This window comes from Siphateles boraxobius, unplaced genomic scaffold (assembly GCF_051911475.1).
Source record: "Siphateles boraxobius isolate OS27281-9 unplaced genomic scaffold, OSU_SipBor_1 12, whole genome shotgun sequence".
Lineage (NCBI taxonomy): Eukaryota > Metazoa > Chordata > Actinopteri > Cypriniformes > Leuciscidae > Siphateles > Siphateles boraxobius.
In genome coordinates, this window is record NW_027508722.1 from 30609922 (window position 1) to 30625014 (window position 15093).

At 40.2% G+C, this 15093-nt stretch overlaps 1 protein-coding gene across 1 annotated transcript in view; it reads right to left on the reverse strand.

Moving 5' to 3' along the window:
- csmd1b (CUB and Sushi multiple domains 1b) overlaps positions 1–15093 on the reverse strand; it is a 325939-nt gene that overhangs the window by 263192 nt on the left and 47654 nt on the right. Inside the window, exon 8 of the mRNA XM_077218011.1 lies at positions 5906–6027. Within this exon, the coding sequence (XP_077074126.1) occupies positions 5906–6027 (122 nt within the window). The remainder of the gene's footprint in view (positions 1–5905; positions 6028–15093) is intronic.

Consider the following 15093-nt stretch of genomic DNA (forward strand, 5'->3'; position numbering starts at 1 on the left):
CAGCACCTTTCATTCAGTATCACTAGAAATGACATTACATTTTCATTACATTTTGGTAATTCAGTTGTTCAAACATCTAGAATGTGTGCATTAATTTTAATAAAAACATCAGATTAATGCCCTTTACAATTGTGTTGGTAATGTGTTTATTTAGTCTAATATTAAAAGGGTAATTCTGATGTTAGATTCTGATCAGTTTATATCATTCCAACTTTTTTAACTGTATTCAAAGGGGTGCAGACAGCACAGCATAATGTAACGTATAGTATGTGATTTATCTCACTTATAATACATTTATTTAACAAAAGTTTCAGTACAGTGACACATGTACAAAGAAGTCATATTAATGTTATATGCTTGGTACAGTGTCTAGGGTCACTAATTTGTTTGTCAGTGGCAAAGAACAAGCAGGTTAGCTGCATCAGTTTGAAAAGAAAGGAATGATTCAGCAACACTGAGAAGATCTTCTGACAAGCAATCTGTATAAAATGTCAGTGCTGATAAAGAGTCGTTTGTTGAGGCCTTAGACGAGAAGTCTAAAATACAGGCTTTTAAATTATCCTGTCAAAAGTAAGGAATCTTGTTTTTACAGAAGACTTAGCAAGAGGATAAAATCAACACTCATGGTCTACATAAACACAATCAGAGACTGACATGACATATTAGTGATTTTTCCCTGAACCAGCTTGAAAGAATTATTGATTTCTTTATTTTATACAAAATTGAAAAAGCCTGACAGCAGCCTCAATGACTGAGTTTGAGAGAAGACGGCTCAGATGATGCTATTCAGAAATTGCCAAATGGTGTAGGTTTCTTGAGCACTTTCATTCACCCAGGAGTTCAACAAATTGAACATTTTTTTTACTTGTAATTAACGCAACTACTTAATTGAGACAACTTCACCTTCCATATCAAATAAGCAAGTTGTTATTGTTTTTCTGCACTCATATTGCTTTTTAACTGACTTCTCAAGTCATTTGATTTCAGAAATATAATTTTCATTTTCATCACAGATACTATGCATCCCGGAAAAGACTACAAATGAAAACTTTTTGAAGCCTCCCAATAACCCTTAACCTCTACATCTTAACCTTTACCTCTGAACAGAGGACAAATTAAATTGACCATAAATCAACACACTTCATAGACAACAAAAAGCCTACAAAATCTCCAGTGCCTGTGATTATAAGATATTCTTCAGCCAGCTGTGTGATGATGTTGACTATGCTTTTGGTTAGTAAGCAGACTGATATATATGACTGAAATGTGAAATGGCCTTAAATCGTGTTGTGGAATGAATTTCTTGTCTCTGCCCATATGCTATGACAGAGACAAAGATCAAGACTGCATTGTTATGACCTTTTGAGGTCTTAACAACCTGTTCTGAAAAGAGTAAATAAATAAATAAAGAATGCCTGCACATGCAATAGAAACTTCACTATCCTATATCCTATATATCCTATATATCCTATATATCCATGGGTGAAGATTTGTAAAAGGCAGTGAAATGACCCTACTGACACTAGCAGGTCACATGACAATGACAACATGACCAATGTAGCATGTCCAGATTTCATTCATACTACACCTATTCATACTACTGTAGAACATTCAGTCACACTTTATATTAGGTGTCTTCAACATGTAACATGTACTTACATGGAAAAAAAATTGGCATGGGGCACTTTCCATAAGATCATCTCTCAATGCAAATCAAACCAGCTATTAGCCTACATGAAATTGCACCATGCCAATCTCTAGATATGGTGAAGGGAATGTGATGATGTGGGGCTTTTTTAATTCCAAAGGCCAAGGGAACTTTATCAGGATGCATAGTATCATGGATCCATGAAATAACTGGCCTTTAAAAATAAAAAAATGCCTGCCTCTATGGGAATTTAACATAGGGGTGTCCTGACTTACGCAACCTGTATTTTAAAGAAGAACATTTATTTATTTATGATACATTATTCATTCACAAAGAAAATTGGTGTCCTTAAAGGTTGGATTTTTCCTCATTTTTTAAATAAAGGCATTAAGATCAATTTCCAAAAGATTATTTTTTATTCCTCTTTTTAGTCAACTTTAACATGGGTGTGTTCACTTATGCTTGGCACTGTTGGTGTGTTCGACTTGCGATTGGCAAGATTTGCCACTTGCAGTCGTGGAAGGGGTTGAAAACGCAGCCGTCAAGTATAGGACACTTTCTGCTTCCTGTGTTGACAGTTGTGCAGTGTTTTATTTCTTTATCGCGTATAAAGCGGATTAGATGTAATATTTCTCAGATAAACAGAAGTCTAAATTTTACATGAAGAAACCAGATTTTATACAGTCCGAGTATGCACAAAAATAAAGTGCGACATAAGCCTATACTATTTAAATGGCAAAAGTGGAGTCCATATTTTTAATCTGTTTTATTGTGATAAACATTACAGAATATAACTAAGGTTACATGATGAGTTTTTACAAAACACGTATTTGTGAGCATTACTGAAGGTGTCAGAATAAATACAAATTGTGCTGTCTGTTAAATAGGGACTGACTACTAATCAAATATTTAGAAGTCTATTTTAAAATCAAAATGTATAAATACATATTTTTTAAAAACTTGCATTTTTACAACACTATGCTGTAAATGTGTTTTATCGGGTAAACAAAATTTCTACACATAATTGCGGACTTAGGCCAAAAAACAGATATGTGTTACGTAAGTACTCAAATGCAATGACCGTAAGTATGGATATTGGGACTGACCCACCTATTTATTGTTACATAATAAGTCACATTACTGCTGATAACTGATGTGATCTGAACTGAGCTATCTTAGCTTTTTGTATGTAGCCATGTGACAGTTAAGGGTTTTTAATTAAGAGTAATTAAGAGTACCATGGCTATTTAAAGCTAATCTTTCTATATCTATCTATAGCTTTCTTTTTATTATTTTTTTTTTTTACTATTATACTTTCAGACCTTTAAACTCAAGAGGCATTATACACTTGCCAGTCCTATGTGAAGTTGTAAAGAAATTTGCACCGTTTATTTAAGAAAAAGAGTGGCTAACTGAATATTTGTATATAAAAAAAACATTAAAAAACATTGCACACAAATATTGAGATAAATATTCATCTGGGATATACTATCACATTGAGGATACAGGTGATGCTGGCTTACAATTTGGTCAAAAGAAACTACCATTCTGAGGAATAGAATGTTTATGTTTAGGACGCCTTAAATGCAGTCTAGATAGACAACTCACTAGGCTTTGGAACAGAGCCTTTCGTTTCAGCAAAAGCAGAAAAAAAATGCACAATGTGAGATAAATTGAAGTCACATCTTTTCATCATAAGATCAAAGCGAAAACATGTGGCCAGGAGTAAAAATATACTGGTTGTGACATGGCAGTGATTTTATGCATACGATAATCAAGTCTGTTTATGATGGTTGCCAACAGGTACTTTCAATTTACTGGCATGTCACTAAGATTTTACAGTAGTCTATCATCTGTATGACTAATTATACACATCCAGTTCCAGAGGGATGGATTTTATACATCAAATGTTTTTTAGTTGTTTTTGTTTTCTACAGCACTGTAAGATTGGAATGTTTAACAAATTCAGCTGCTCTGGGAAAACTACAGTTTGCTGCAGAATTTCATGGATACCAAGACAACATGTTCTAAAAATCAGTTTTAGAAAGTAAATTACCTCAAACCAAGTGACATTATGTGTTCAAAAACATGCGTCACCATTGTTTTTGGGGTGTTTTGTGCAGTGAACTGTTTCTAGTTTAAGTGCAGTGTTGTGCTTATGGGACTGGGATATAGAGGAGCAAACTGCAACACTGCAGTTTGGGGTGGGTGAAGGAAGGATTACAATAGATTTTTATTGAGAAACAAAACAATTTTCAAGTGTGTTGGGGTTTAGACGATTCCTCTTCTTGGACAAAACCTCTCCAGTCTTGGAAAATATCCTTTCACAAGGAACAGAGGATGCAGGGGAACATAAAAATGCCAGTGCAAGCTGGTATAAATGAGGATACTGATGCTTCTATTGAGGCCAGACAGGGGAGCATCTCCTCTTTCTTGCTGGCTCCATTACCAGGAAAAAGGAAGAGTCGCAAAAAGCAAACAAATCCAAAAGGGCGATCCAAAACAATAAGCAGTCCAGTCCAGATCGGAAAATCCAAAGCAATCCAAATAATCTTATCTAATTAATATAACAAGATTATAATATAGCAACTATAATTAATAATAACAATATACTATAAGTATTCTAGCTTGATATAATGTAATAATATACAGCCCTAACAACACATATGACACAATAACGACAATGACAATGAGAATTCTCTAACTCTCTGACTCTGACACTGACTACTACAACTGCGTCTGCTACTCCTGACAACACCCACAAGGTGGTGCGAGTTTCGACACTCAGACCAAACCGATGACGTTTCCACACAAACCGAGGCCTCGTTTGTCATTAGTCACGTGATTTCCACGTTAACAACACAAGCCTCGAATCGCGGCTTCATCTGGCACGCCCATTTTTTCTCGACACAAGCTCCGACGCCTCGGTTCAAATGTCACATCACTAGTTTTCAGTTCAACGAATAAAGAGTGTGTGCTGCATTTGTATCCTGCCTCATCTCTTCAAAAGTTCGGGGTCAGTAAGATTTTTGTTTGTTTGTTTCAGTAAATACTTTCGTTCAGCAATTATGCATTCAATTAATCAAATGTGATAGACACTTTTTTATTTCAAATAAAGGATGCTCTAACTTAAAATACTTTCTATTCATCAATCAGTCACAGTTTTAAAAATGGTAAAATGGACTGCATTTGTATAGCGCTTGCAACAGACCCATGGCCACCAAAGCGCTTTACATATTGCCTTACATTCATCCATTCATTCACTCATTCATACACTGACGGCGGTGTCAACCAAGCAAGGCGCCATCCAGCTCGTCGGAAGCAGCTGTGGTTAGGTGTCTTGCTCATGGACACCTCGACACTTGGTCAGGTGGAACCGGGGATTGAACCACCAACCTTTCAGTTTGTAGACAACTTACATGAACCACTGAACCACTGCCGCCCATACAGTTTTAACAAAAATATTAAGCAGAACAAACGTTTTCAACATTGATAATAATAAGAAATGTTTCTTGAGCACCAAATCAGCATATTAGAATTAATTCTGAAGGTTAATGTGGCAGCTCAGCCATCACAGGAATAAATTACATTTTCAAACTGCAATACTATTTCACAATATTACTGTTTCTACTGTACATAAGAGACTTCTTGCATACTTGATGTTTCATCCAGCCCTAAGCACAAAGCTAAATATCTAAAATGTAAACAGTGTTCTAATGTTACATCATTTTACAGTAATTTCAAGATCTGCGAGTAAACTCAATAAGGTAACACATACACAAACATTTCCAACGTTAAAATCTGCCAAAGAAAGATGCAAAGCATGGGGAGCAGGATAGCTTATTTTTACTCTAATGTTATTTTGACTGTCTTTGTTTGGTCTCGATTTAGTAACAAAAGCATGAGTCACTCTCATGGTGTGTGTTGAGTTCATGCTGGATTGTATTAACTGTCACTCTTGCCACAGAGCTGAAGATGTGTGGCTGATCCTAATCAATTCTGGAGAAGCAGTAATAGCCAGAGACAACCAGGGCAAGAGGTTGACAATTATGCAAACACTGTGGACTGCAATGCAAATGTCCTCACAAATTATCTTTAAGATTATTTTTGACATTTATGCAAGGTCCCATTCAATTATGTCTTGGAGGCTATTCAAAAGCATATCATGTTTTGTTTTGGCAGATAAAAATAAGCGTGTTTTGTGGAATTGTATACTCCTATGATTTGGTCATCCATAGGTTTAAATTACAAACGTACCTTCTCTGGATCCACCGCTGTTATGACCCACACGCAGTGTGCGTTATTCTCATACTGGACAGGATAATTTGGAGATGTAATGATGCCTTTGGGCCCCCGCAGATTAGAGCCACAGGTCCTAGCTGTTGAGAGGGGTAAACAGTAAAATGAAGTGTATGTAAATTTAACAATTGTCTTGTGTTTTGTAGTCATAGATGTCGCTTTTGAAAGGAATGCAACACACTATGAGTTATATGACAAAATGTTTTTACAGACATATATAACCAGAGGGTCATCACTACAGCTTTGTCAGATGCCCAGAGAAGCTTTTTAGGAAAAAGGAAGGCATGTTTAGTTCACAGAAGGTAATCTCGGCGATGGTAATGCACAACGATGAGATTAGTAAAAAATAATAATAATAATTATATATCCTCCAACATGGTGGATGATGAAAAGAAATGTTGATTAGAAAAGTAATTATTTGAGAACTGAAAATATATAGATTAAATAATAGTGCAGTCTAATTGAAAATCTCAAAAGTAGTGTCACAATTTGCGTACGTATGCACTATTCTATGACGTTTTAAGTATAAATAGTTTGAGTAGTGTGTTCACACTGAACATTCCAAAAACAAAACTTCCAAAAGCATTAAACTCCGATGTTGAATTACAAAATAACCTTATAAAATTCACACACTACACGGATGAGTACATAGTGCATAAGTACATAGAGTATAAGTGCATAGTGCATGCATTATTTGGGACACAACTACTATATGTGTGCTTTTAGAAGTATTGTGTTTTTAACTTAGCAAATGCTAATGTTAAACTCAGTCACAGCTAACAATTGTTTACAGTAGAGTTGATATCTTGCTATACTAAGAAATTGGGGTGTGCCCGAAGCCGAATACCTTATTCGGAAAGCCACGGATTATGGCTTCAAAACAAATAAAGAATAATGATGCCGAATAATATTCGCCTGAGGCTGACCCAGTCACTCCTTGTGTTTAGTGGATAACAGGTGAGCCCGGGGAAAGCGCGATATTATACATAAACCTCCAAAATCTCTATGCAATAATGATTTTGTGAAGTGAACGAGTGTAAACACTACGAATGAAATGTGCGAAAATCAAATAGCCGTGTTGCTGTTGTCTCTCAGAAATCAGGGTTTGGGAGTAAATTAACTAAAATACTACATCAGACATGTTCTACTATTCGATATGTATATTTAAATTAATTAAACCTTGTACGATATGATACACAAATGAATGGAATAAGCAGCAAGATCGCAAATCAAACAGCTGTGTTCTGTCTCTACATGTCTATCAGAAACCAAACCAGCTCTCTGACCAGAAGGCTTGCAATCAACTAACATACATATAAATTTTCTACTACTTGTAGATAATGTATATGCATCTTAATGTTACATATAATCTAGTAAAATGTTTTATACTTTGTAATATGATATTACATATTTATCGGTCTCACTCTCTCTCTGAGACGCCATTTATTCAGGTATATTCTTTATAATTTGTATTAGTAAAACTTTTTTTTCTTATTTTTCTTTCTTTCAACTTCAATGTTCTCTAATCAGATATTTATTGTGTCAGACTCCTGTTATTTGAGGTTGTATGACATTACTCAGCAGAGTTCCTCTGAAAAAAAGAATCAAAGAAAAAAAAAGAAAAAAAATATAAAATTATTTTAATTTAAATATTTAATGCATTTTAATTTTAGTTTAATATATTTAAACTATTTAAATATCCATAGTCATAATAAAACATGGCCTATTATTTTATCACATGCATATTTGTTCAGTGATAACTATACGAAGAAAACAGATTGGCTGTTAAACCATAGACATAACGGTCTTCTCAAGTAATTGTATGACCTTCTGGGTAAAGCAGCATCCCACTTCCGGTTTTATCTGTATACAGATACGCATAATTTTGATATTGTTACAGATATAGATACAGATAGAGATATTGGCTCCGCTGCACACCCCTACTAAGAAAGCGGTAATTCAATAAGCATAAACATAATTAGTGAAGAATTAGACTTTTTTTTTTTATATTGAATTGATTATAATGCAAATATATATATATATATATATATATATATATATATATATGCAATTTCCCTAGCTAAACCCTTTTTTCCCCACTGAGCTTGTCACATTGTATTATGGGATTGCCTTGCCTTCTCCATGCAAGGCTGCCTTAAAATTGTGCCAACACAAGGTGTCTTAGAAGGCATGCAGCTTATAATGCTGCCTACCTTTGAGAACAGTCTGAGTTAAAAAGTGCACCTACGATGCCTGAAATGCTTCCTACGTACACAGCTCACTAGGTTTTCAAATAGATATTTCCATCCCGCCCCACACTAAAAACACTTCCTTTGAACACATCAAGCTCCTTGAACACATCCAGCTCTCAGGACATGAGCTAATCTATTTGAGGTCATGCCTCAGAATAACTTGACTCAATCATTGACAAATTCAGGGTATTTTTTCCAACCCTATACTGTGCCAGGGTATTAACTGCTTCTCCCTTGTGTTTAGTCAGGGATTTTCTTTGACAGCTTAAAAGAGCAGCCCTGCTCCATTACTGTGGCTTCACTGGGTTCTCCACAGGGTACTAAGGAAGATTTGGATAGGTAGAGATGTGAAGAGATTATGTAGCAGGTATTCTCAAACAGGGAAATTGCTGGGTTCTTTACTGCAGAAACTACTGAGTGAAAATGAGTTCAGAATGTTTTCCAACCAAACACACCTACAGTCAGTTACCATCTCAGAAACATCAACCACCAAACTAGAATTTCCTGGAGGAAATAGGAGTGCTTGCAATGCAGCAAAATAACAGTGTAAAGTTTAGGGAAGTTTTAGGTTAAGGTTTTAGCTAGCAACAAATGTTTAAATATACTGGCAAATATATACATTCATCTCGGGAAAAATGGTTAAATATATGCAAGGAAAACATAACTTATCATTATAAAAACATATTATTTTTATACAATGATTTTGTAGCAACAATTTTGGGAAATCTTCAAGTGTAAAGTTTCCCAAAAAAAAAAATTAATAATAATTTGATACACCTAAGCATGAAATCATCTCCTAAACAGAGTATGAAGGGAGTCTCTGTATGCAGGCTTAAATGGCACAGGCTTAAATGGCTCAGGCTTAATCAACTGCAGATGTTTAATATTCAGGGCTTTGGGGGGAAAAAACCTAACAGAATGTTTTACGAATATGAGTAATGTGCTGCTTTTCAAACTCTGTCATAAATATAGCAATTTCTCTTAAGGTTTCCTTTTGCAGAGCGTAGTTTGAAATCAACATAGGTGGAGTCATGCTCACCTTTGAACAGGAACCTATAAATTAGTGACTGTGGTTAAAGATGAGCTTTAAAAACATGAATAGCTGTGATGTGACTGGCATGTACAATGACCACTTTAATGGTCTATATACTTGCAAATTGGTGTTATAAGTGCAACTTAATTATCAAAGTAGCATAAAGTGATCAGATTAAGCTTCTCGTTCATTTACAGGTACTCTATAATTAACTCAAAACATCTCTTGAGATTCTCTTTAAGACCACCACTAAGAAGAAAAACAACAGAGAATTACTAAATCACAAGGCTAAAGGGTCTTTAACTTCCTGTTTTATACCATCACTCCCTTAGCATATAACAGAAAGAAGGAAAGGAAGGCATTTAAGGCTTGTCTTTAAAAAGGTTACTTGGCACTGCTGAAACAAAAAGTGTCTGGATCAATCAGTGATCGGTGAGAATTGTGCGAGGAAATTGTCAAACATGGTTACTCTTCCGTCTGCCGTTCTGACACACTGCCTTATTCCATTTTGATTAATGTCATTTGGAGGCCTGTGTCCTCTATGCCTTTCAAAACATCCACACTCCAGGTCTCATCTTAAGGGTACATCTAGCTGCATGACCGCGTACATCTAGCTGCATGAGATAAGGTTTTTGGAATGTCAAAAAAAAAAAAACTTTCTTTTATTATGAAGTCGGCTGAATTGCATCAACCTTTTTGTATTCCTCAGGTCTTATGGTGTGTTATAGGTCTTATGGTGTCATATTATATAGCAGATGTTACCTGATGAATTAGGCTCTCAATGTAGAGAATCATATATATTTAAATTAATGTAGCGGGTTAATGTATTTTCCTGACATCGACAATTATCGGTCATAAACTATTTTTACATAAAATATATTACATTGTAAAATGCATCATTAAAGTGTAACTTTGCCGATTTTCAACCCGCTTTGTATTGTTAATATGTCAATAGTAGGCCTATATGTAAATTAACAATGTTTACTTGTTTACAATGTTTAAATTAACAATGTTCTCCATGTTATCTGGACCGATAAATTAGCCTTTATTCACTTTTGACAGCTCAGGGGCTTTCATGAAAAACAGTAACTGAGTTAAACCCCGGTTCCCTGAAATGAAGGAACGAGACATTGCATCAACTGTTGTCACTATGGGAAAACGTCTCAGGTTACGACTGTAACCTATGTTCCCTGAGAACAGGGAACGAGACAATACGTCAACGACGCTATGGGGGAACGCCTCAGGCGTGACAGGTGTCTGAAATCACTATCAAATCACGTCAATCATATTGACCGGCGACAGCCCGTGAATCATTAGCGTGAATGATTAACGTGCGACCTGGAAGTATAAAGGGGCGCCTTGCAAACATGACAAATCACCTTATCGTCTGAAGGGACTGTACGGTAGGCAAGCCCCGCGGCATGGCAGGGAGACGTATTGTCTCGTTCCCTGTTCTCAGGGAACATAGGTTACAGTCGTAACCTGAGACGTTCTCTTTCGAAGGGAACTCAACAATACGTCAACGACGCTAAGGGGAACGATATACCAACGCCGCCATGCTAAGGGGAGTGCATGCCAAGTGGCAGTGACAACTGTCAGAACCAGCAACTTCAAATGAAACGCTAGAACCACTCACCCTCAGGTCACACTGGGCTGTCAGTGACAGCATTCCCTACGGTCATAGCCCAAGCTACAGCCTCACAGAAAAAACCTTCATAAACATGGTTAAATGAAAGGTCTACCTGGGCCGGCTCCGGGCCTGGAACCTCAGCTTCCAATTAGAAGGGGTCCCTTCTAGGGAATGTGGCTAGGGAACCCAAGGGAACCCCAGCCAGTCACTATTCAGGGGAACGTACTCACCCCGAAATGCCACCAGGACGGCCTGACCTGGCGCCAGTACATAGACACTTAGTCTGGCCAAATCCTGTCTGTCTGAAGACAGAGCCTCTGGACAAATGCCTTAAGTAAGGCATCCAACCCGAGGGACTGCGAAGCTGGCAGTGAACCACTCGGCCCGGATCTCAGAGACGGGATATCCCGGAGAGTATGACTCAGCATAGTGCTTTCCGACCCTTGCTAGCGAGGGGAGTTTCTCTACTCGATCCACGGATCAACCCAGTGTCTGTGTTTCAAAACACTGAGGAGGCCTGTGAAGGCCTAAGGGCTGATCTAACTGGGAGGCCTCACGAGAGGCCTACGACCGTCTGACCAGACTCAGGAAGCCGCATGCTCAAAGAGACCCTCATGAGGGGAGCACACGGTCTTCCTGATAGGCAAACCAGGCTGTAGGCAGAAAAGGTTCCGGGAGGGAACCTTTAGCAGAGAATGAACACTTTAGCGAGCCAGGGCGCAAGCTCGCCTTCAGCAGCTGCCTATTAAGGCTAGCTGAAACTGATAGCAAGAGACCACTAGCTTCATAAACCCAGCACCACTAGGGAGCGTTACAGGGAGGCCCGGAGAGGCCTACTACCTGATCCTTTAGGGAGGCACGTGAGGGCTACTACCTGATAACCACAGTACGTGGGATGCTCACCTTCAGGGAGGCCTGGTGAGGCCTACCACCTGGTCACCACTATCTGTGGGAACTCACTGGTAGCTTTGAGCCCTGAGTCCGGGTGAAAGTATAAGGTGGCCTGCTAAGGCCAGCCAGCTGGGGACTCGCCTATCAGGGAGGCCTGGTCGGGCCTACTAGCTAATAGCAAGTCATATTCTGCCATAAAGTACACTGTTGGAAGCCATACTACACAGCATAATTCACTAATGGGCTTCCAGTAGCGCTATAAGGTATGTCCCACAATGTTGGGACTCACCTCCGAGGAGGCCTGTTTAAGGCCTACTACCCATCAGTGAGTCAACTGCCCGAACCACCAAGGCCAACCACGTAAAGTGAGCTGGCCTACAGTGCCCTCTGGGGGGCTGTCCAATCAAGGAGGCCTGCTGAGGCCTACTACCTAATGGCGCAGCCTTCGTTGGCCGCCTACAGCATCCTGGTGCCTAATCACATTGCCCATGGCAGTGTACTCCGCAAGAAAGCTAGCACCCTTAAAACAAGGGGAGTACAACATACGCCACTCTGCCTCAACGGAGGCCCCAGTTAGTCAGGGGCCTACCATTTACTTACTTACTTAGTTTATTTATTACAGGGACAGTGCATATTCATAAACATTACTGTCAATATGCCAGAATTAGCCTAAAGGCTATTTTTCATCTGCAGTCCCTAGACAGATGGTAAAAGTCACCCTAAAAGAGATTACATATTACATAGCACTAAAAAAATTAAAATACATTTAGTAAAATTATCTATTACATTAGAATGTATAATCTAAACACATCAAGACATCAAGACATCTGCACAGAAACATCAGGACAAGCGAATGGGAGGTCATTTATATAAATGGAGAATAACAAAGGCCCTAAATTAGATCCCTGAGGAAGACCGGTGGACAGACTCAAGGCTGCCGATTTAGATGATTGAACTCTGACATGTTGGGAACGGTCAGTAAGATAAGACTCAATCCATTTAAGTGCATCTGAGGAGAAATTAAAACTACATAATTTTGTCAGTAAAATTTTATAATTAACAGTGTCAAAAGCCTTCCTGAGATCCAGGAATACCGCTCCAACAACCCCACCTTGGTCTAACAAAGCTCTTATATTTTCAGTAAGGAAGCAAGTCGCAGTCTCGGTGGAATATTTTGCTCTAAAGCCAAACTGCATAGGGTGGAGAGCATAAGGAGGGGTGTTTAGATGGTTAATAATTTGCTTTGCTATCAGTTTCTCTGCATGGGCGTCAGCTCAGGGCAATGCTCTGGCTTCAGGGGAGCGTACTTCGACCAAAGAAGAAGTGAAGCTTACTCCATACTCGACCCGAGCCATAGTGGTGCGAGGCGGGATAAAACAGAACTGGGAGTGAAGTGCTCAGACCTACCCTGTATCACAGGGGCATACTCACACCTCACCCTGAGGTTATCAGGGTGCGGGCCTGCCAGCGGCTCTAGGGGTGACAGAAATGTATCTGTGCCCAACCTAGGGGAGTGGGGCTTGAATGAAAGCCAACCACCTACAACCTAGCGCTCGAGCAGTAGCTCAGCGAGGTGAGTGAAGCCTTAACTGGCGGCCTAAATCCATAGGCCAGTTCTGCATGGCAGGGTCGGGCAGGAAACCCAGTCTTCTTCGTGAAGCGAAAGACGGCCTAACCCTGCTCAATAAAGACATATATACCACGGAGGCCTGTTTGAGGCCTACCATGTCCTTACAAACCATCCTCAGCACCACGCTGCATTACTCTAGTCACCCCAGAATGCAGAGAAGGGGGCGGGCCTTGGCCTAACGACTCCCACGGGAGGAGGCTGTTTATACAGGGATGCTAGAAACCAACATTCACACAGTGAAGGGTCAGAGGAAGAAATGCTAAAATTTTTGGCAGAGCGCCTCTAATATCCCTGGCACAGCCTAGGCCAGCTACAGAGGCGGCCCTGGTGAGGGCCAGCCTGCAAGCATAGATCAATCTGAGGGCTCGGAGGAGCCACAGCCTTACTAAAGAATATAGTCTGTATTACTCCATACAAAGGGCTGCAGAATCGCTCAGCCTAATGAAACCCAAACAGAGCGAAATACTCAGGAAGAAGTCAACGGACCCGTGGGCCGGACATAAGATCTATCTGAAGCTCTAGCGTCAGTCAACACTCTAAGTAAAAAATTCTAAGAGAGAGACCAACTACTCTACCCTGAGGTGGCTAACAGCCCGAAGGCTAACATAGTTATCGTTCTGGCCACCTAACGGGGAACTTCAGGGCCCTAATGATCCAGGAAACTTCTCTTACCTTATTACCTTGACATGACCCCATAGCTCTATACAGGGAACGAGGTCTGTAGAGAGATACATCTCGGAATTTTAATTCACAAAAAATTACTCTTAAAAGACCAGTCAGCTCACCTGCGGCGTGCGGAGTGAAGACTCGCCAGATAGTTCTTTATGACCCTGGGGTCCACCACTTTACATGCCTGAAAGAGGCGTTTCTACTAGCCAAGCCTAGGCGGGCCATTGGAACATCGTTCTTATCATAGTCCCAGCCCCAGGCCTGATGTAATGAACGTCTGGGGAGTCAGAAGAGAGGAGAGGGCTGGATTTCTTTTTAATGAAGCCCTCCGGGGAGATTATCCATCAGCGCACTGTGTGCGCTTGTGCTGGATAACCTCCCTCAGATCCCTCTTCTTGCGGAAGTCACGCCTCTTCTGCGCCCTGTTCCTCCACGGAGGGGGCGCACGAGAGGCGACACTGGCTCTCTGGCCCTGTCTACGGTCCTCGGACCGTGAAGGGCCAGGCCCTCCCGCCTGCCTGGGTGTGGAACCGGATCTCAGCGGTATGCAGGATCCTGCAGCAGGTCGGCCTGATATGCCTGCAGCACCGCCATAGTGTGCAGGGAAGCACCAGCCTGAACCGCTGTCGTGTATGCTCTGCCATTCAAACGTGCTGTTGACTTTAGCGGTTTGGATGGCAGGGTTGGAGCTCTCAGTGTCGACGCCTGCCCAGACACGAGATAGTTCGCAAACGACTCGTCAAATGGGCGGGATCGACACATACCCATGCTCTGCGATCCCCTCAACATCAGCGAAATTAACCCGCTGATGTCGGTGAATACGGGCAGAGTATGGGCTCTTCCATGCCCTCTCGATCTCCGTGTGAAGATCAGGAAGGAATGGAAGGCTCACCTGAGCTGGTGTGTATGGCAGGGGAGAAACCGATCGCCAAGCCTACCGCGAGCGGTCTCTCCTCTAGCGCGTCGCCATGGCAGCTACAGTCTGTTGGCGGCGCGCTCCACAACATCCACCAGGTCTGCATACACGGGGCAGGGTGGCTG